This window comes from Sorex fumeus, unplaced genomic scaffold, assembly GCF_029834395.1.
Source record: "Sorex fumeus unplaced genomic scaffold, SorFum_2.1 ptg000014l, whole genome shotgun sequence".
Classification (NCBI taxonomy): Eukaryota; Metazoa; Chordata; class Mammalia; order Eulipotyphla; family Soricidae; genus Sorex; species Sorex fumeus.
In genome coordinates, this window is record NW_026606071.1 from 19,388,356 (window position 1) to 19,409,418 (window position 21,063).

A 21,063-nucleotide genomic window follows, 5' to 3' on the forward strand; every position below is an offset into this window, starting at 1 on the left:
ATCTTGACCTTAACTATAATCAGTAGAATAGGTAGCAAAGTTTTTCCCTCATTGATATAATGAGTCCTGGAAGACGGTATGTTCTGGCTAAAGATTGTGATGTCTCTTCCTTGCTTGCCTTTTTCAAGGCTCAGCACTGTCAATGGAGACTCGCCTATTTCTGCTGTCTTGTGAATGAGAATTCTTGATACTGCAAGTAAATGCCAAAGGCCATTCTGATGTTAGCATGGGAGGAATGGTCAGTCCTGATCATAACTTAGAAGCTGCGCTAGGATTAGTAAGTCCTAAGAGATCTGACCATTAGAAATCACTATTTCCACAAAATTTTTTAAAAGTTGTGATTATTTTTTATGTCATTCCCCATCCCTATTATGCCTTCCACGATAATTTCTGCTAGACAAAGCCTGACCTAAAACAGCACTCAGGAATTTGGAGAGTTGTAAATGGCCTGACAGCAGGCTTCCTCCGGGGCTAAATGTTGTTGATTAAGCAATTTTATTCTCAAATTTAATCAGTCTTCATTACCCCATACTTAGTGGTTTCTCAAAGGAAAACCCACTCTTTGTAAACATAAAATTCTCCATATAATCTGGGTTACCATGAAACTATTTTAATTATTCAGAATTATAGCTTTAGATATTAAAATCTGGCTGAAGAAATAAGACATTTCCAGATCCCTTCTAGTAACTGAGGATCATTTGGCAAGGTCTCTTACCTGCAAGACTGCAAACATGCAATGTTGTTTTTGCCCAGAAAAATCCTTTAGTTCAGTGCTCTTCACCCTTTTTCTACCCACAGACTGGTACTTGTCCTGCATATGGGTCCATGGGCTAGCAGCTATGATCACAGTGGTATTCCAGCGATTTCCAACCTTCCTACACCTGCGGATCTATACTGTTCCTGAACCAGTGGTTGAAGATCACTCACCGCTTGATTTGAAAATACTAGTGGACTTTCATCTGCCAAAGTCACCTCCCTGTCTAAAAATCTCTGCATATCCTCTTAATCCATGGAAGCCTTCCCCTCACAAATCTTCTTAAAATGGATTTACGTCTAATTTACATAGTTTTCATCTGTAACTTTAGTAGGTTCTTTCTGAAACTAAACAGTTAACACTAAAACCAGTGAATATTTTTATTGCAGTTTCAGAACAGTGGGCACTCCGCAGAAGATGGTATGTCTGTCTGAGTAAAAGGGAAATCTGTGGGTATATCTGAGACCTATTAACTTCAGGTGAGAAAATTATGGAATACTCTTCAGTCAATAATGGCTAAAAAATTCCTCCAATGTCTGCATGAAACCCTATCATTAAGGGTATTGTAAGTTGGGGCCAGAGAGATAGTACAGAATGTTGGGTGCTCACCTTGCATGTGGTCAATGGGGTTTGATCTCCAGCATCACAATGTTTCCCTTGAGCCTTCCAGGAGTGATTCCAGAGCACAGAATCAGGAGTAAGTCCTGAGCACTGCAGGGCATGGCCCCAAACCCAAAAACCAAAAAAACCAAAGTATTTTAAGTTACAGTGACCAAATTAAAAAAAAAAATTCCCCCTTAAACAAAAAGTTAAGAAGTTCTTTCTGGAACAAATCCCCTTTTAATACGCCATTCTCTATGTTGGGTTTTTTTTTTTTTGTACACTACTCAATGAGATTTTGCTCGAGCAGGCCCAGTAACATCTCCCTTGGAGACTTTGTTGTTACTGTGTCTGGCATATCGAATACTCTCGGTAGCTTGCCGGGCTCTCCGAGAGGGGCGGAGGAATCGAACTCGGGTCGGCCATGTTGGCCGCTTGTAAGGCGAACGCCCTACCCGCTGTGCTATCGCTCCAGCCCTCGGAGAGCCCGGCAAGCTACCGAGAGTATTCGATATGCCAGACACAGTAACAACAAAGTCTCCAATGGAGATGTTACTGGGCCCGCTCGAGCAAATCGACGATCAACGGGAGGGCCTTTACCTTTTTACCTTTACTCAATGAGAACAACATTTGAAAGAAGGTAGAACAGAGAGGAAGAGAAAGGGTACCATGAACAGTAAGGCAAATAACATGAATTACACAGGCCAGGAATGTGATACATTGGTGATTGGAGCACAGCACTTTTTATTTACCAAAACCACCTCATTTTAGGTACAGTTTCCCTCCCTCCCTCCCTTCCTTCCTTCCTTCCTTCCTGCTCTGCTCTGACAGTGATCTTAAACAGCTGCTGGGGTGCTAAACATTACTGCTTAGATACAGTACTTTCCCGTTCCACGAAAACTATAAAAAGTTCTTTTTGGGGGCGTATGCGGTGGAAAGGGCCAGAGGCTGCTCCCACATCTGATCAATTAACCAAAATGCAGGTCAGCTTGGGTCCTTCCTCCAGTATATTAGGGCCACTGGTACTGCTCAGGGGCTTCCAGGGATATATCTGGTGGGTTAGGGGATGGTGGGGAACATGTGCTGCAAAGTATTTGGGCTTGACCACTGAGTTATCTCCCAGACCCTGAATCCCGGGGCATAAAACTGTAGTTTTAATACACTAACAAGTACTCAGTATGAAGAACTTAACCAGTTTCATTCAAGCCTCCAAGGAAAAGCTGAATCTTTACTTTTTTTTTTTTTTTAGCGAGGCCCACAATCATTTGCAAAATTTTTCATGGTTACATTTTTACTTGCCCACTTCCACAACTAGGCTGTATCTCTCTCCTTTTAGGAGGCAGGGGCAAGGAAGGGGGCAGTGGTAGGGACACAACCCAGGGCTCAAACACAGGAAGCACGAAATTTAACCTCTGAAAGACACTCCTGCCCTTAATTTCTCTCTCTTAAAGGGATTAAAGACAGTCTGCAAACCAAATGTGAAATGTATGAGTATTTATTCAAAAGTCAAAATAATCCCTAAAGGAAAGAGAAAATGTCTAACCCAAACCATATCCTGTGTTGGTGCATACTGAAAAACAGGCAAGCACCTTCTGGTAGGAAGTAACTCTGTGAGGTCAAACTTGCCTGATTACCTGGGAGGTAAGTAATTAATGCTCAGTATTCCTAAACAGGACTTTATCTTTCCTGGAATCTGTTTAGGAGAAAAATAACCAGTAACAAGCAACATCCACATTTTATCCAGCTAAACATTTCTTTAAAAACTCTTGTCCTCAGGTTATTAGAACCAGAAAATTAATGTGTTCTTTGTCAGCTAAGGTTCTATAGTTATAAATGTACATTTATCTTAAAGAGAATGATCTCTTAGAGGAAACTCTGAGGCCAAATATGAGGAAACCTGCATTATGATGTAGTCAATAACTACATAAATGTATTTATTAAACATACATATTTAAAATAATCTGGGCTTATTTTATTTTCCTGGTGGACTTATTAATTTTAATTTTTATTAGTGAAACACCATGAGGTACAGTTGTAGACTTACAATTTTTTGTGCTTGGGTTTCAGTTATACAATGATTGAGTACTCATCCCTCCACCAGTGCCCATTCTCCACCTCCAATGCTCCCAGTATCCCTCCCATCCCCCATGCCCCCCATCCCACCCCACCCCTGTGGTGGGGCACTCCCTTTTGTTTTCTCTCTCCTTTCGGGTGCTGTGGTTTGCAAAAGAGGCACTGAGTGGCAATCATGTTCGGTCTATAGTCTACTTTCAGCATGCATCTCTTGTCCTTGGAGGATCTTCCCAACACCCTTTATTTGGTGCTCCCTTTTCTATCTGAGCTGCCTTTTCCCCTAGCATGTGTGGCTGGCCTCCAATTCATGGAGTGAAACTCCTGGTACTTATCTCGGCTATTCTTGGGTGTTAGTCTCCTATTTTGTTATTTTATAATCCAATCTGTACTTATTTTAAATGTTCGGGTGCATCCTTATTTTTGCAATTATAAAACCACCCCATAAAGATGAATATTCTTTTATTATGAAAATTGCTGCTACATTACAGCCAACATTCCGAAACAGTATTTTAATAAACACTTATCCTGATTATAAAGTAGAGCAGAAACATGATCCATTTATTCAAAACTGATTAACATTTGCTGAAGCTACCCTAATTCAGAAGGACACTCCATACGCTCACCCTGGTGTAGGAGATGAGATGAGAAGAGCACCTATGTTATTCAAAACAGCTACTAGTGTTACTTGGACAGTATAAACCAACCACTTACAATAGGGCATTTTAAAAAGCCAAAAAGCAACACTAAAATGGTGAGGTGTCACACAATACTTCTGGGATGGGGAAAGCCATATAGCTTATTTCCTTTTCTTCCCCTCTGTGATTCAGTGCGAGGTACAGGGAAGAATCACAACACTAGGTCATGGGTGGATGCAGTTCTTCACATCCATATGTCTCAGCTTTATCTAATCCCAAACACAGCCTGCATGCAAAAGCTCTTCAGACTCATTCACAGGCTTGAAAAACAGCATTTGCACATGAAGGAAGAAGTCCCATAGCAGCTCTGAGTCAGTGTTTGAATTCCAGTGTAATGATCACTTTTGTAGCATGGAGAGGAGCCCAAGAATAAAATTCTTGTGCGCTTTCTGGTCAGGAGGCAGAAGACTCCTATTTGATGTGATCCATGTCTGGGGTCAAGGTGTGGTAGTCACTACATAGAACCTCTCCCATCATGAATACCCTGGTGGAAAAGCTTAGAAAAAGTTAAAACTGCAGTTTAAAGTTCCTCTTCCTCCTGCCCTTTCAGCAAAGAAGATGCACACATCATTGCAAGGGATTTAGGAAGGCGTAGTGTGGCTGCTTGTAGTTTCAAGTACAATCTGCTCCTTGCAAAGGGATCTGTGGTAACTGCAGGCAAATCAGAATTTAGAAATTCAGATATCCATCAACTTCTTTCATGTGAGAAGCCATACCAAGAACTTTTCTTAAAATTTTGAGTAGCTGGCATATTCTTTACTGTAGGAAGGAATATCTTCAATGGATGAATGATATTTTTGCAATTTAACATAGGCCAGAGACCAGCCAAGTTGACTTCTACTTCCTTATCAAGTCTCCCTTTAATTATACAGTCCTTTTTTCTGGGCTCAGGGCTCATTGGTAAGGCTCAGAAGTAATTGCCAAAATAAAATGTTCTAATTTCACTATCACGACAGGAAGACACCAGATGGTACAGTAACTTTAACCCCCAAAAGAACAGATAATCTGGTTGTCAACCTGTAATGCAGCCTAATTAAGCTTCTCACGCTGGATCTGGTAGTAACACGCCTGGAAAAAAGTTCAAAACAATTTCAAATTTACTTTGAAAGAAAATACATGAACAAAGCAATTCACATGGGCAAGGGATTTTTGTTATTAATTACTCATGGCTTAACAAATTAAGTTGCTGTTATTTTTCATTTTTTTCCAGTTCCATGCATTGCCTAATTTTGCCTAGTTGTAAGTAGTAAAGGTAAAATTTTTTACTATCACTAATTCTTAAACTAACAAGTTTATGAGTTCTATAATCTTCACTAATACCATGATTTGCTAATCCATGATTTATGAGATATTTAGAATAGACTGAACATTATAAGGCATACTTATAACAATTATAATTAGAATCACTATGTTTGATAGACATGCAGATTAAATATTATTCCAGAGCTAGTGAGTCATAATTTTCAATAATGCATTTTTAAGAAGCATTCCCTAGAGATTCTGAAAGTGTTCAAATTTGGGAGTTAAATTAAAAAGAACACCTCAGTCAGATAATATTTTCCTTTCTTTAATGTCTTAGAATAAATCTTCAGAAGTGGGATTACCAGTCAAACTCCACAAAAACTCTTTATTGTACTGATACAATGCTGTAATATTTAAAAAGCTGCTATCTAATCCATTACCTACAATGTGGGAATAAAACTGATTTTATTATAATCTTAATAACAGTCACTGTCAGTCACAGTCCTCCCGTTGTTCATCGATCGTTTCTCGAGCGGGTCCAGTAACATCTCCATCGTGAGACTTTGTTACTGTGTTTGGCATATCGAATACATCAAGGGTAGCTTGCCAGGCTTTGCCGTGCGGGTGAGATACTCTCGGTAGCTTGCCAGGCTCTCCGAGAGGGGCGGAGGAATCGAACTCGGGTCGGCCATGTTGGCTGCGTGCAAGGCAAACGCCCTACTGCTGTCCTATCGCTTGAGCCCAATCTTAATAACAGTAGGTATAATTTTAAAACACTTAATTTAGCAGGCACAAAATGGGACCTTGTTTCAATTTGCATTATTATTAGGTATATTAAATAGTGATACAATAGTATGTGATACTATAGTATACTTTTAGGATGTTAAGAATCTTTTTTGTGGGGCTGGAGTGATAACACAGCAGGTAGGGTGTTTGCCTTGCATGCAGCCCGACCCGGATTCAATTCTCAGCATCCCATACGGTCCCCTGAGCACGGCCAGGAGTAATTCCTGAGTGCATGAACCAGGAAAACTCCTGTGCATCGATGGGTGTAACCCAAAAAGAAAAAAAAAAAAAGAATCTTTTTTTGTTTTTTTCTCTAGAGTTACACTTGTAACACTCTACCTTTGGGTACTGACAGTACCTGTTCATTCAAATACTATCAATAATGTTCTAAAGACACAAAATGGTGCTAGAATTTTATATAAAAAAGAAAATGATTAATGAGATTTTTATAATGCAAGATTTATAATGAGAAATTCAGACTTGAAATCTAAATTTAGATTTTAAAGTGTTCAGTAACAGTCGATTTACCTTCAAGGTAGTAAACATTATGCCCTGCTCTCCATGTTGAAGATAGGGGTCCATCAGATCCTCAATCAGGTGTACTTCAGAGCCCAAGTTCCTAATCCTGCCTCAACGAGAAGATACACAGTTATTTCCATTTATATGTGCACCCTCCTCTGAATCTATTTGAAAGTTAAAGAAAAAAATACTTCAATCAAAAGGTCATACCAAACCGGAAGAGGTTAAAGTGAATTTTCTCCCATGAAGAAATATATTCTTGTCAATATATTCTTGTTCAGAAAAAGCAAGGGGAAGGGCTGGAGCGACAGTACAGTGGGTTTGATACTAGGTGCCCCATATGATTCCCTGAACCCGCCAGGAGTCTCTGAGCACAGAAACAGGAACCCTCCCCCCAAAAACAAACACCGCCCCCCCCAAGAGCTAGAGTTACTAGTATTAAAATTGGAAAGGACTAATCACCTGGCCCGTAGCACCACATATAAGAAAACAGGAAACAAGTCATCCATGGACCATAAGAAATCTTCCTGAAGTGATGCCAGAACACTCTGAGAGATCTCTTCAAAAGTCTGCTGGATGACTTTAAGTTTGTCTGACGGGGTAAATGTTGTGCTGTGGCAGAAGAGAAAGAACTAATTACCTTATAGTTTTCTTTATACAGTCTTTTGATGTAATTTTTGACAATATACTCTCCCAGGATTCTAATGCGCAAAGCTGGACATATCAGGCAAAACTAGTCATTAGAAGAAAGGGCTTTTGAGAAAAGCCTTTAGCTATCTACGGTTTAGGTGGAGGAACTCACTAATTCAGAACTCACCTTCTTTTACCCATGTGTAACTGTATTTTCCTAATATATGCTCTTTCCTTGTCAAGAAAGGGTTATCTAGGGGCTGGAGCAATAGCACAGTGGGTAGGGCGTCTGCCTTGCACGCGGCCGACCCGGGTTCGATTCCCAGCATCTCATATGGTCTCCTGAGCACCACCAGGGGTAATTCCTGAGCGCAGAGCCAGGAGTAACCCCTGTGCATTGCCGGGTGCGACCCAAAAAGCAAAAAAAAAAAAAAAAAAAAGAAAAAAGTTTTCTCATCTCGAACTTACCATCTAGTATGACTATCTAGGGGTAAAAGGAAGGTTGGCACTTAAGAGTTTAGGTAAAAAAAAAAGATTTCACTGGGGCCAAAGATATAGACCAAAAGTAGAACACATGCCTCGCACCCTCCTTCTGGATCACAAGGTCCTAGGGTTCAAATCTAGAGTCAGAGGCAGGGGTGAAGAGATACTACAGGAGTTAAGGAGCTTGCCTTGCATCCCACTGATCCGAATTTGACCTCAGCACCTCAGGAGGAGGAGGAGGTGGAGGAGGAGGAGGAGGAGAAGGAGGAGGAGGAGAAGGAGGAGGAGGAGGAGGAGAAGGAGGAGGAGGAGGAGGAGGAGGAGGAGGAGGAGGAGGGAGGAGGGGGGAGGAGGGAGAAGGAGAAGGAGGAGGAGTGAGGAGGAGGAGGACGAAGAGGAAGAAGGAAGGAAAATATTTCATTTATATAATAGGGTAATTACTATTTTTTTTTGTTTTGCAATGTCAAGGGATTGAACTCAGAGTCTACCACATATAAGACAAATGCCCTACCACTGAGTTACGTCTCTGGTCCCACTACTACTTAGGTTTTTGAAATTTTCAGACAAAAAAGAAAGTACCTGATTTGCTGCAGACATTCTACAGCTGAGGCAAAACAAGCATCTTTTGTGGTTGGCAAAACCTATAAAAAGACAATAAAAGTGGTTGAGGAAATCTACCTATGTAGTACCAATAATTCTGATATTGATGGCATGATACATGTCTTTTGTGAATAGCTAATGCTTAATACTATTCTACCAAAGTAAAATTGAATATTTTTTCTTTCACATCAGGAAAATGCACATTTGCTGGAAAAACAAATCTACCATACCTTTTTACTCTCTCCAAGAATTGACAAGGTTACCGGCCAAAATTTCCTACAATAGAAATTTATTCAGAATTAATACAAATAGTTACTTTCAGTAGATTAAATCCCTTAAAAACAGCAGGTGACTATACTAGTTTCTTTCTCTCCACTTAAAATAACTTTCACAGTAAGTTTTTATTTTTTAATTTATTTTTATTATTTAAAAAGTTTTTGTTTTGTGCTGTGCTCTGGATTTTTTCTTGGCTCTGTGCTCAGGGATCACTCCTGGCTGTGTTTGGGGACCCATATCTGATGCTACAGATACAATCTGGGTAAGCCACATGCAAGGCAAGTGCCCAAAGTCAAGATTTAATAACATTCCAGACGTAATCTAATAATTTTACCATGCTTCCTCAATTTTCTAATAACCTTACATATTTGGCTATTACCAAGCATTGGCCAAATTTTATGATTAAGTTTTTTTCAGTCGTACAAATAATTACTGAATGGTGGGTAAACAACTTTGTCATGGCATTAAAAAGAAGGTCGAAACACTTTGCATGAGAAACAATTCTTCACAACAAAAAAGAGCTAATTAGCAACAACAAAAAAATAATTCTAAAGTAGAAATCATGGATGAGAGAAGGTAAGAATACCAAAGCAAACAATACATAACATTTTCTGAGAATGTGATTTTTTTTTTTTAAGGAGCTGCAAAATATCAGACAGAATAACATTTGGTTTCTGCACACATGTAAATAAAACACACATTCAGGGCCATAAAGATAGACTAATGGTTAAGGTTGCTGCCATGCATGCAGCTGACCGAGTTCAATTCCTAGAACTATATAAGGTCCTCTGAGCACAGCTGAACACAGATCTGGGAGTGACTTGGAGTGGCCTCATAACAAAACAGATGCACAAAAGCCAAAAAAAAAAAAAAACCCAAAAAATTAAAACACATTCAGAAGAATAACCAGGTAGTATACTAATCTTTTTAAATTCTTAGAAAAAAAATAAATATAATTAACTTGCTGAATAAAACATACAGGCAACTACATTGCCTGCACGAAAGCAAACTACAAAACATATAGTTACCAAAGAATCGAATTCAAGATGATGTTGCCTGTATTTTAATTAAAACCATTTGATCCTGTTAATAAGAACAGTACTTACCTCTGTACCCCAAGAAAGCCCAGAAGAGCAAGATCAGGCTGCTTATTTAGTCGCAGAACACATTCCCAGTAAATATCTTCTTCACGATCATTATCCAGGGCATAAAGCATAAACAGTGGTGGGTAGAGCCGAGGTAGTAACACAGGAAGCAATAACCCAGAACTTGTTACCACGTAACTACAAAATATTGGGTTGAGGAGAAGCATCAATATTAAAACTGAATTCAGAATCAATAATATAACTTCAGTTTTTAGAAGTGGAAAGCAAAACACAGGGAAACGTAAACTAGGAGCAGTTACTGTACATACAACTCTTAACATATAGAATTCGCATGAGGTGTTTACCTCATGTTATCAGTGTTTTACTTTGGACCAATTTTAAATTCATTTCATTAATTAAAAATCTAACTTAATTTGCTTCCACTTCCACTTTAAAGCTGATTTCTCTGTGAGCACTAGGTCAACTGGGTGGTACTTTGCTCAGGTGTCTTTGTGCCCAGTCACTGTCATGGAGATAGGCTAATTCAACTTGATACCTAAAAGAATCTTGAAGATTTCTTCGCCCCACCATATGATTCTGGAAAACAGAAGTTGGGATCTAGAAAATAAAACAACTTCCCCTGAAATTCTGTAGAATTCCCCAGTTTTTTCCTCTCTCATCTCCAGTCAACTCCATTTACCCTGGCTCTGGCGATTCGGATCTGGAATCTGACTTCCCCGTACAGAAGGATTTCCTTTCAGTCGGTAGAGGAGCAGAGAGAGGAATTGTGCTGCCCTCTTCAGGAAGTTCAGGAAATAAAAACCTAAGTAAAAAATATATTTAAAATTACACAAATATATGGCAGAGAGGCTGAAAAGAGTAAAACTACAGTTTCATTATCTAAGGATCTATGAAATAAAACTTTGTATAAACCAAAAAATTTACCTCCATCAAACTTATTTGTTTTTTGGTTTTGAGCCACACCTGGTGATGCTCCTGGCTCTGCACTGTACTCAGGAATCACTTTTTGTGGTACTTGAGGGATTTGATTGTACACTGGGGATTGAACCCAAGTCACCTGTGTGCAAGGAAAGCTTCCTGCCTGCTGTGCCATCTCTCTGACTCCTCCCTCAGATTCCTAACTTGTGTTTCTTACAGGATCAAGCTGAGTGTGTGTGTGTGTGTGTGTGTGTGTGTGTGTGTGTGTGTGTGTGTGTGTATGGGGGAAGAGGGGAAAGGAACGGGGGAGAGGGAGAGACAGAGAGAGAGAGACAGAAAGCGCGTCTGGTGCTGGGATGACTAAAATCCAATCATGAGCAGCTTTGTAAAGTCTTTCTCATAGTGATCCAACAAAAAAGTTTTAAAAAAAGATGACCCAGAATTGCAAAATAAATAAATAAATAAATAAAAAGAAAGTACAGGGGTTACGGCACTTTTCTTGTACTGTCTTCAGTTAGATCCCTGGCACTGCATATATCCCTGAGCACCCCGAGTAATCCTAGCACAAAATCAGAAGGAGCCCCTGAGCACTGCTGGGTGTGACCCCTGCTCAAATATTGAGCATGTTTTAGGCTAATGAATAATACCAGTAGAGAAAATCTTCATGAGCTGAGCTCTACTGAAAATTTGCACTAACTCTTCAAACAGAGACCATTATTTTGATAATATACTGAAACATTAGTTAAACGATTTAAGCATACACATTAAGAATAAAAATACAATTAAAAGAATTTTATAAAACAGTTTTTTGGAGAAAAAAAAAACCTTCACAAATGATTAACAGCTAGGTAGTTGAGAATTTTTTCCTCCCAAGCCTTGAATTTTACCTAAATTTTCTCTCTGGACTCTTATACGCAAATAGTGGGCTCTATCATAAACAAGTTTATAGTTAACAGCTTGCAATCTCCTCTATTTCATTATGCCTATCTAGCTAATGTTGGAGCTGAAAATGCTCCCAGCCCAGTGATCTCCTTAGATCACACTGCTTTTTCAAATGTAAAATATTTCCAAATGCTTTTTATTAACTTAGAAGATAAAAATATAAGAAGTTTTCTGGGACAAATTGATAAACTTCTACATAATTATCTCAAATAGTTACTAGCTAGGTTAAACCAAGTAAAAGAGAACAAATTTCTAAGTTCCAAATTCACTTGTTGAAAAACTTTCTGCGAAGATGCTTATTTTTTGGCTTTATCCCTCCTTTACAGTCTGTGCTCAGATATTACCTTTTATACAGGTTTCTGAATTTCCTATTTAAAATACCATCCCATTACGGTTATTCAATAAACTTAAAAAAAAATACCATCCATCATCATTTCCTCTGACACACTGGAAATTTCATTTATTTTTTCTACTACAATGTGAGTCCGTGAGAGTAAACTGATGGTAGGACAGTGGGGGGTCTGTCAAAGTATGGGGCATAAACAATGTCAAAAACTTGCTTCCACCATTTAATCCATTTGACAACCTTTGGCACAAAACCATTTTCAAATAAATAAGTTCTGTGATAAAGTGGAAACAGTAATGATTCTTTGCAAAGCTGTGCTCCCTAGACTCAGGCTGAAATATTCAAACACTAAAAAAAGCTATTTCACACTTTGCAGACTTCAAAGCTCTCTTACCTCACCAACTGGAAAATTCGCTTAAGGTATGACTTAATCTCCTTCACAGCCTCTTGTAAGAGCCTGCGGTTGGCTCCCACACCCACATATGTCATCCTATACACGGCAACCAGTGTCTCCATGAGCCTGCCCAGAGGGTGCAGAGGCGTATCACAGGCCTGAGCAGGAAGAGAATCAATAGTCAGTCAGAGCATTCTATGAGCAAACTTTGTAAATAATTTATTTTACAAACAATAAATAACTTTCACAGTATCAGTGAAAATCTACATGTGTATATAGTACATTAAGTTCATTACTAGAAGTCCAGTTCTACTTTTTACCACATAATTGTCCTTTCTGTATGAAATTTATATAATATGTTACGTCACTAAAAAAGTTTTTGGGGGGTTTGTTTTGGGACCACACGTGGCAATGCTTAGGGATGAATGCCCAGGATTGAACCTGGGTCTGCCACATGTAAGGCAATTATCTTACCAGCTAAATTATCTCTCAGGATTTTCAATTAACAATGTCTTAATAAACACACTCACACAAAATGTCAGGAATCAACATCTGAACCAGAAAAACTCAGTTACTTATTTTTTGTAAAGTATTGTGTCTATCCAAATAACATATATTCCTAGTCTCAATCATAGAATTTTCTTAATATCTTGGTAAAATAAATAGCTTTGGGCGTACTGCTAAAAAAAATAAATCACTGTAGGAAAAGTTCTATCATACTTTAAATTTATACTAAAAGATAAAAAAAATGTTACTCCGGAGAAAACTATCTAGCTAATACTACTAATATAAAACTAATTAAAGACCAGAGGTGTGGTCTGGCAGTAGAGAACCTGCCTGACATTGTGAGGTCCTGGTTTTGATCTCTGGCAGCATCCAAAGGAAAAAGAAAGTCTATAAAGCTCTGTTTCAGTTTTTAAGAACTTCCTTGAACACTTAACAATATTTACAGTTCTGGTGTTCTAAAAGGATAATTTTTGTGTAGGAAAGTACATTTAGTATAATAAGTAAATTAACAAAAGAAATACTTCGACAGTGAAAACAAAACTAAAAAGTATGAATATATGTGAATGACATGGTGCCAGATGCATCATTAACTCACATCATTAACTCAAGTTAATGACAAACCACACCGCTGGCCCGGTGTGTGTGTCTTGCCAAGGATAAAACCTAGGGCCTCATACATACAAAGTCCATGCACTCCCACAGAGCATATCACTGCCCCAAGACCAACATAATTTTCCTTCCAGTTTACCTTTATTAAATATTTCTTGATGTCATCATATTTCTCCACAGAGAAAGCACCAACATGCTGAGGAATGAATTCTAAACTCTCCAGGGTTTGAGTCTGTGAACGACTTAATATCTCTGGACTATAAAAGGGCGGAAGGAAGCATATTATATATTTCACAACAATAAAGCAAGATTATTGTAATATGCACCTGAAACAGTCACCATTTAGTAGATGACCGAGCAGGTGGTGTGATTTGCTCATTTTATCACAAATCAGAAGTATATCACTGACTTTTAAATTAAGTTATACATTGATATGAAATGTGGCGATCCTTGTATGTAGGTTTTAAGTTTCATCTTCCTGATGCACTCTGCTCTCTTCTGGGCAGACTCTCAACTCACCTGGCCCGGTGCTGGCGCCGACTGGTGGTTAGGGCCACAGCAATGTTTTCCCAGGCTTTCCAAGCTTCCCCCTGGCCAGGGACGTCACAGCCCAACTGACGCCAACATTCATCAAACACAGCTTTCCACTTCTCATCAGCAGGCACTGCCAAATTTCCTAATTTCCTGCTAATAAAGTCATGTCAAGAACTGATCACTTCTTTTGTTAAAAATAAAAAGGCCAATTTTATTAGAAAATCCTAAGAAATTTCCTAATATGTAATTAGATACAAGTCTTCTAGTGACTAAAAGTAAGTCCTAGATTAAAAATTAGATCTATAGTTTGTAAAGATATATACCCGATAACCTTTCAGTATTTGTATTGCAAACCAAAAGGCTGAAAAGGAAGGAGGGGTGGGGAGAGAGATAGGGAGGGAGGGAGGGAGGGAGGAAGGGAGGGAGGGAGAGAGAGAAAGGGAGAGGGGGAGGGGCGGAATTCACAGGCCGAGCTCACACTGTGCATGCAGAAGGCCTGGGTTCAGTCCCTGGAATCACATGGTCCCCTAAACACAGAGCTGGGAGTAGCCCCTAAGTAACACCAGATCTACCCCCTCAAACCAAAACACAAACAGAAAAAAAAAATTGACAAAATACACTTGCTATACATTTAAAAGTATAAAAGCAAGACAAGTGAAAAAATTCAGTAATTAGTCCAGAACTAATACTGGTTACTCACAAAACTTTGGGTTTGTCTTTATCACTCTCATATAGACTGGGCTTGAAGTAGCTTCCAGTGATTTTTATTCCAGATCCCCACTCTCCACTGAAGTAACCTTCAATGTAATCTCCATTTGGCATAGTCAGTGTTCCCTAGGTAAATAAGAGAAATGTGGAATTAGAGAAAGTAGTTCAATTTCAAAAATCCAGAGAAAGAAAAAAAAGCACTAAGTAGTTAATATTTACCTTTTGAAACTTATTCTTAACCAGTCCTAAACTCAAATACAAACAAAAAATGAGGGCCCACATGCACGCGTAAAAAAATGCATGAAAATAATTGCGGTTTAAAAGAAAAAATGACAGGAAAAATAAAAGAATTGTATTTTTTTGGTTTCTGGGCCACACCTGGCAAAGCTCAGGGCTTCTTCTGGCTGTGCTTAGGGAACATTCCTGGTGGGATTAGGGGACCATACATGGTGCTGGGGGCCAAACCAGAGTTGGCTACATGCAAGGCTCTGCTGTACTATTGGCCTGGCTCCAAAGGGAAAGATTCTGACTAAATAAAAGGAACATATAACTTACCAAAATTTATGCAGCACTGTTAAGTCAAATATACAGCTGAAAGCATTTATGTTAAATTTTTTATTCTTGGGGCAAGATATGATCCCTAATACCACATATGGTCTCTTAAGCACCATCAAGCTTAATCCCTGAGCAGAGCCAGGAGTAAGTCCTGAGCACCATCAGTTGTGACACTAGGAGCCAAATATATAAGTGTGTGTATACATGTATATGTATGCATACATTCATGCCCTTCCCTGGATCTCAGGGACAAACTTTGTTATAGACACTTAAAAAAAAAAGCATAAAATGACGAAGTCAAGAATAAAATGGGGAGCCAGGATGAAGCTTGGTGGCAGAGCTTTTGCCTTAAATATATATATATATAGAGAGAGAGTAAGAGAGCGAGAGAGAGCAAGACAGAGTGAGAGAGAGCAAAAACGAGAGAGCAAGAGAGAGACTGGGTTCAATTCCTGGAACTGGAAAAATCAAAACCAAAGAATCTTTAGTTTTGAAAAGAATCTTTCTGGCTTTTTTTTGGGGGGGGGAGGTGGTGTTCAGGGGATTGAACCCAGTGTGTCATAGCCCAAGTCAGTTTTCTTTTAAATTGGCAAAAGAGCACATTTGAGAGAGAAGAAAGTTAGTTTCCAACCTTTCCACTTAGAGTCCAGTCATCTGAAAATTCTCCCTCATAGATAGTATCATCTTCAGAAAGTAACACTCCGTTTCCCTAGGTAAGAAACAAAAGTCACACATATTAAAAAAAGCAGAGTAAATTAAAGTAGATGCAGCCAATAGCCCCCCCAAAACCTTAAGCAGTACTAAGCAGAACATTAATAGATGATTTAAACAGTGAAGGACACTGGGGGTATGGTGCCGCCAGCAGGTTAATTTGTACCTGTGAGGCGAGTGCATCAGCAGCCTGATGGTGCCTTCAGACTTCCTGATACTCCAAAATTGCTGCTGTGCCTTTGGCCAGACCCCAAAAACTTGGGGCAAAGTTTACGAAGAAAGTAAATGGCCAAAAGTTAGGTATGTGGGAGATATACCCACAAAACACCTTCGGCTCAGCTATATAATTTGAGGCATGGCCTCTCTGGTTCCTGATCGAACGGCTTAACGACCATGATCCCAGAGACTCAGAAACAAATCTCAAAACCCAACAGCTTTTGGCAGAAATGCGTCCAGTCCCTGCAGTAGGTTACCGGTGCTGGGCCAACCCAGGTGGGAATAGGTTTTGTACCTTGGCCTGTTTCCCCTGGTGGCCCGGTGGCCGCCATCCTCCAGAGGCCACTGGACAGTCAGGTTTTAGCCTACAGTGACGAGACAAGTGGGGCCTCATGGGATTGAAGTGGAGCTGGCCCTTTCCTCCCCATCCCAACGAGACCCTGAGTTGCTGCCCATGAATGGCCTCTCTGGCTCCCGATCAAGCTGCTTAATGGTCACGATCCCAGAGACTGAGAAACAAATCTCGAAACCCAGCGGCTTTTGGCAGAAATGCGTCGGGACCGCGTAGTAAGTTACTGTCGTCAGGCCACCCCAGGAGGAAAAGGGTGCTGTCCCTCCACCTGCTCCCCCTTGGTGGCCGCCATCTGACAGAGGCCATTGGATAGTCAGGTTTGGGCCCACAATGACGAGGCACGCAGAGCCTCATGAGATGGGTGTGGAGCTGGCCCTTTCCCTCCCACCCCAACGAAATCCTGAGTTGCTTCCAACGAATGGCCTCTCTGGCTCCTGATCAAGCCATTTAATGGCCATGATCCTAGAGACTCAGAAACAAATTGCAGAACCCAGCGGTTTTTGGCAGAAATGCGTCCAGTCCCTGCAGTAGGTTATTGGCGCTGGGCCACCCCAGATGGGAATAAGTTTTGTGCTTTGGCCTGTTCCCCCTGGCGGCCCCATGGCCACCATCCTTCAGAGGCCACTGAACAGTCAGGTTTGGGCCCGCAGTGACGAGACACGCCTGGCCTCATGGGATGGGGGTGGAGCGGGCCCTCTCCTCCCCCGTCCCAACTAGACCCCGGGTCGTCGCCCATGAATGGCCTCTCTGGCTCCTGATCAAGCTGCTTAATGGCCATGATCCAGAGACTCAGGAACAAATCTCGGAACCCAGCAGGTTTTGGCGGAAATCCCTCCAGATTTAATTTTTAAAATTTCGGAATTTCAAAATCACACGGCCACTGCTGCAGCCATGCAACATCATATGTTATTCATAACCAGCAATCGATTTGCTCGAGCAGGCCCAGTAACGTCTCCATTGGAGACTTTGTTGTTACTGTGTTTGGCATATCGAATACGTCACGGGGAGCTTGCCGGGCTCTGCCGTGCGGGCGAGATACTCTCGGTAGCTTGCTGGGCTCTCTGAGAGGGGCGGAGGAATCGAACTCGGGTCGGCCATGTTGACTGTGTGCAAGGCAAACGCCCTGCCGCTGTGCTAACCAGCAATAGAAAACAAATTGTTTACTGTTGCCTTTTCAGCAGATCTGAGTGTTGGGGTAAAATCCCAAATAATAATGGTGGGTCTGGTGTAAAAATATTGAATGCAATCAAAGTAGAAAGAGTAATGTGGAAATCATCTGCCCCACAGGGAGGGGAGGGTATGGGATGGGGGTATACTGGGATTTTTTAGGGTGGAGAATGGGCACTGGTGAAGGTACAGGTGTTTCATTGTATGGCCGAGACTTAAACCCGAAAGCTTTGTAAGTGCTCTCACGGTGATTCAATAAATAGAATCATAAAAATTTTTAAAAAAAACATTGAAAGACATAAGAATTCTAAGAGGTCAATAGTGATTCACTGTCACTGTCCTCCCACTGTTCATCAATTTGCTTGAGCAGGCCCAGTAGCGTCTCCATCGTGAGACTTGTTGCTACTGTTTTTGGCATATCCAATACGTCATGGGTATCTTTCCAGGCTTTGCCATATGGGTGAGATATTCTCAGTAGCTTGTTGGACTCTCCGAGAGGGGCGAAGGAATTGAACCCAGGTCGGTTGGGTCAGCCACGTGCAAGGCAAACACCCTACCGCTGTGCTATAGTGATTATATGCAAATATTCCACTCACCATCATTTTATTAAGGTGAAAGTTTCCTTCATAGTATAATCCAAACTGGGTAACTACAACACCATTCCCTTGACATACATCATCTTGCCACATTCCCATATATTTCTCCCCTCTGCAGAGAAACAGAAGGAAAAAGGAAAAGCAAAATCAATGACGAAAAGGTGAAGTTAAAAAAAAAAATTACCACATGGGAAAAACTTAGTTTAGTATCTATCCTAATTCTCTAGAGTGGTTAATTCTAAATCTTCAAATATGGCAGTACAACTGCAAGGCATTTTACTCAAAGCACTATTTTTTACTCAAAGCACTGTTTTTTTTTTTTTTTTCAGAATTTAATATAGTCTATCAGACAAAAATCTATATAGGCTCCATGTATTTCCTTGGTAATTTTAAAACATCGGTTTTGTTTTTGGTTTTGTTTTTTAGGCCATATTCTGGGATGCTCAGGGACTGTATGTGGTGCTGGCAATCACATTTGGGTCAGCCACATGCAAGGCAAGTGCTTTACCTGCTTTACTATCTACCTCTCCAGCCCCTATGTAATTTTCAAAAAGACAAGAATTTAGAGGCCAAAAAAAAAAAGAGATTAGTACCAGGAGGTTTGCTCTATGGCTTGGAGGCCAGCCACACATGCTAGGGGAAAAGGGAGCTCAGATAGAGAAGGGAGCACCAAGTAAAGGGTGTTGGGAGGATCCTCCCAGGATGGGAGAAGCATGCTGAAAGTAGACTACAGACCAAACATGATTGCCACTCAATGCCTCTTTTGCAAACCACAACACCCACAAGGAGAGAGAGAACAAAAAAAAGGGAATGCCCTGCCACAGAGGTAGGGTGGGATGGGGGGATAGGGGGTGGAAGGGATACTGAGAGCATTGTAGGTGGGGAATGGGCACCGGTGGAGGGATGGGTACTCAATCACTGTATAACTGAAACCCAAGCACAAAAATTTGTAAGTCTACCACTGTACTTCGTGGTGTTTCACTAATAAAAATTAAAAAAAAAAAAAAAGAATTTAGGGACCAGAGCAATAGTAAAGCAGATGGGGCTTTTGTTTTGCATGTAGCCAACTTGGGTTCAATCTCTGGCACCACATACAGTCCTCTGAGCAAATCCAGGAGTAATTCCTTAGTGCAGACCCAGAAGTAAACCCCCAACACCACCAGGTGTGAGCCAAAAACCAAAACCCAAAAAAAAAAAAAAAAACAACAACAACAACAACAAACACCCCAGGAACTTAAACTCTAAATAATTTCATTCAAAATGTAATAGGTAGGAACTTGGGAGATAGTACACTGTTAAGACACATGCCTGGGTTCGATTCCCAGCAACACATAGTATCCTGAGCACCAATCACATTTCTAGGCCAATCCTGGAGGCTCCCAAGCATTGCTGGGTGTGGCACTGCTGGGTATACACTGTACCCCCACACTGCTGGGCTGGTCTGGGTAACCTGTGCCCTGGACAGCCCAAGCACCATCACATCCTTGGGCCCCTGGGCCTCCTGAGCACCATTTAGGAAGCCAAAAATAAAAAAGAAAGAAATTTTTAAAAAACAGTAATAGGTAGAATCAAACCTATGCACATTTTTTTCCTTCTTTTGAACAGTTTCCACTATTTCCTAGACCTTTTGCTCCTATCATCACTTGGATGCAATAAATGTTTTTCTTTGTTATGATAAACATTTGAGACACTAGTTTTGTATATGTGAAGCTGAATTTTGAATGATACAAACAAGTTATTTTGGTTTAAAAAAAACTGGATAAAATAAAGCCTGATAATTCTGCCTTCTTATTAAAATTTTTCTATATACTGATAAGATTCTTGACCTTCATAGAATGATCACTGTTGTTGAAGTATAGGAAACTTAATCTTTCATATAAACTTTGAGATTTGAAGTGTAATACTATACCTAGTGATATCATCAAAGACACCATATCCTGCTTTCTTATCCATCACCCACTGGCCAATGAACATACTGGGAGAAGAGGAAGTCAATTTTCCACTTCGCAGAAGACCATGACCATGACGCATGTTATCTTGAAAACAGCCTTCAAACACTTCACCAGATGCATAACTGTGGTCAAAAATAATGAATAGAGAACACGGCATTGAATTCTGATACCCATGTTTACAAAGTCTATTAAATTCCAAACTGGATACCCATATCTCTCTAGTAACTATAATTATTACATGATTATTTTACACTAATCATAAACTTCACTTCTTAATTACTAAGGCTAATAAAGATATAATGTGTGATACTGGGTAAGATTGGAAAATAAAATGAATGTTCTCTAAAAGAGTAATAGGTTCTGTCCATAATTTGTTCATATTGTCCATATTTTGTTTTATTTGGAGGTCCCACCCAGCAGTGTTTGTGGCCTACTTCTAGCTCTGTGCTTGGGGGTTGCTCCCAACACTGGTTTGGGGACTACATTGCTTTGGGTGGTCCCAAACATCATACTCAGGTCTTCTGCATGTAGAGTGTATTATTTGGGAATTTAGGTATCTCTCCAGTCCAGGTTTTGTCCATACGAAGAGTCACACAATAATTACAAAATAAGGGCAGAAGCAGTAGTATAGTGGATAAGGCATTTGCCTTGCTGCCGGCTGGCCTGGGTTCAATCCCCAACAGCCCACACGATTCTCTGAATCTTGCCAAGAGTGATCCCTCAGCACAGTGCCCCACCTCCCCCTGGCCAAAATTACAAAATAAATTTAAAGTCAAGACATTTAGAGAATGC

At 40.3% G+C, this 21,063-nt stretch overlaps 1 protein-coding gene across 3 annotated transcripts in view; it reads right to left on the reverse strand.

Moving 5' to 3' along the window:
- Nucleotides 1-3,570: 3,570 nt before the first annotated feature.
- Nucleotides 3,571-21,063, reverse strand: part of ALS2 (alsin Rho guanine nucleotide exchange factor ALS2) — a 79,025-nt gene continuing 61,532 nt past the window's right edge. Inside the window, exons 21-34 of one of the 3 annotated variants that reach the window (XM_056111633.1) lie at nt 20,229-20,393; nt 18,320-18,431; nt 15,909-15,986; nt 14,715-14,848; nt 14,000-14,164; nt 13,620-13,737; nt 12,365-12,522; nt 10,444-10,566; nt 9,765-9,941; nt 8,613-8,658; nt 8,362-8,423; nt 7,132-7,281; nt 6,679-6,775; nt 3,571-5,190 (exon numbers count right to left, since the gene is read on the reverse strand). In XM_056111633.1, the coding sequence (XP_055967608.1) occupies nt 5,152-5,190; nt 6,679-6,775; nt 7,132-7,281; nt 8,362-8,423; nt 8,613-8,658; nt 9,765-9,941; nt 10,444-10,566; nt 12,365-12,522; nt 13,620-13,737; nt 14,000-14,164; nt 14,715-14,848; nt 15,909-15,986; nt 18,320-18,431; nt 20,229-20,393 (1,624 nt within the window). In that variant the 3' untranslated portion in view covers nt 3,571-5,151. Of the gene's footprint in view, nt 5,191-6,678; nt 6,776-7,131; nt 7,282-8,361; nt 8,424-8,612; nt 8,659-9,764; nt 9,942-10,443; nt 10,567-12,364; nt 12,523-13,619; nt 13,738-13,999; nt 14,168-14,714; nt 14,849-15,908; nt 15,987-18,319; nt 18,432-20,228; nt 20,394-21,063 lie in introns of all 3 variants that reach the window. The other 2 variants (XM_056111632.1, XM_056111634.1) reach the window with 2 other exon arrangements.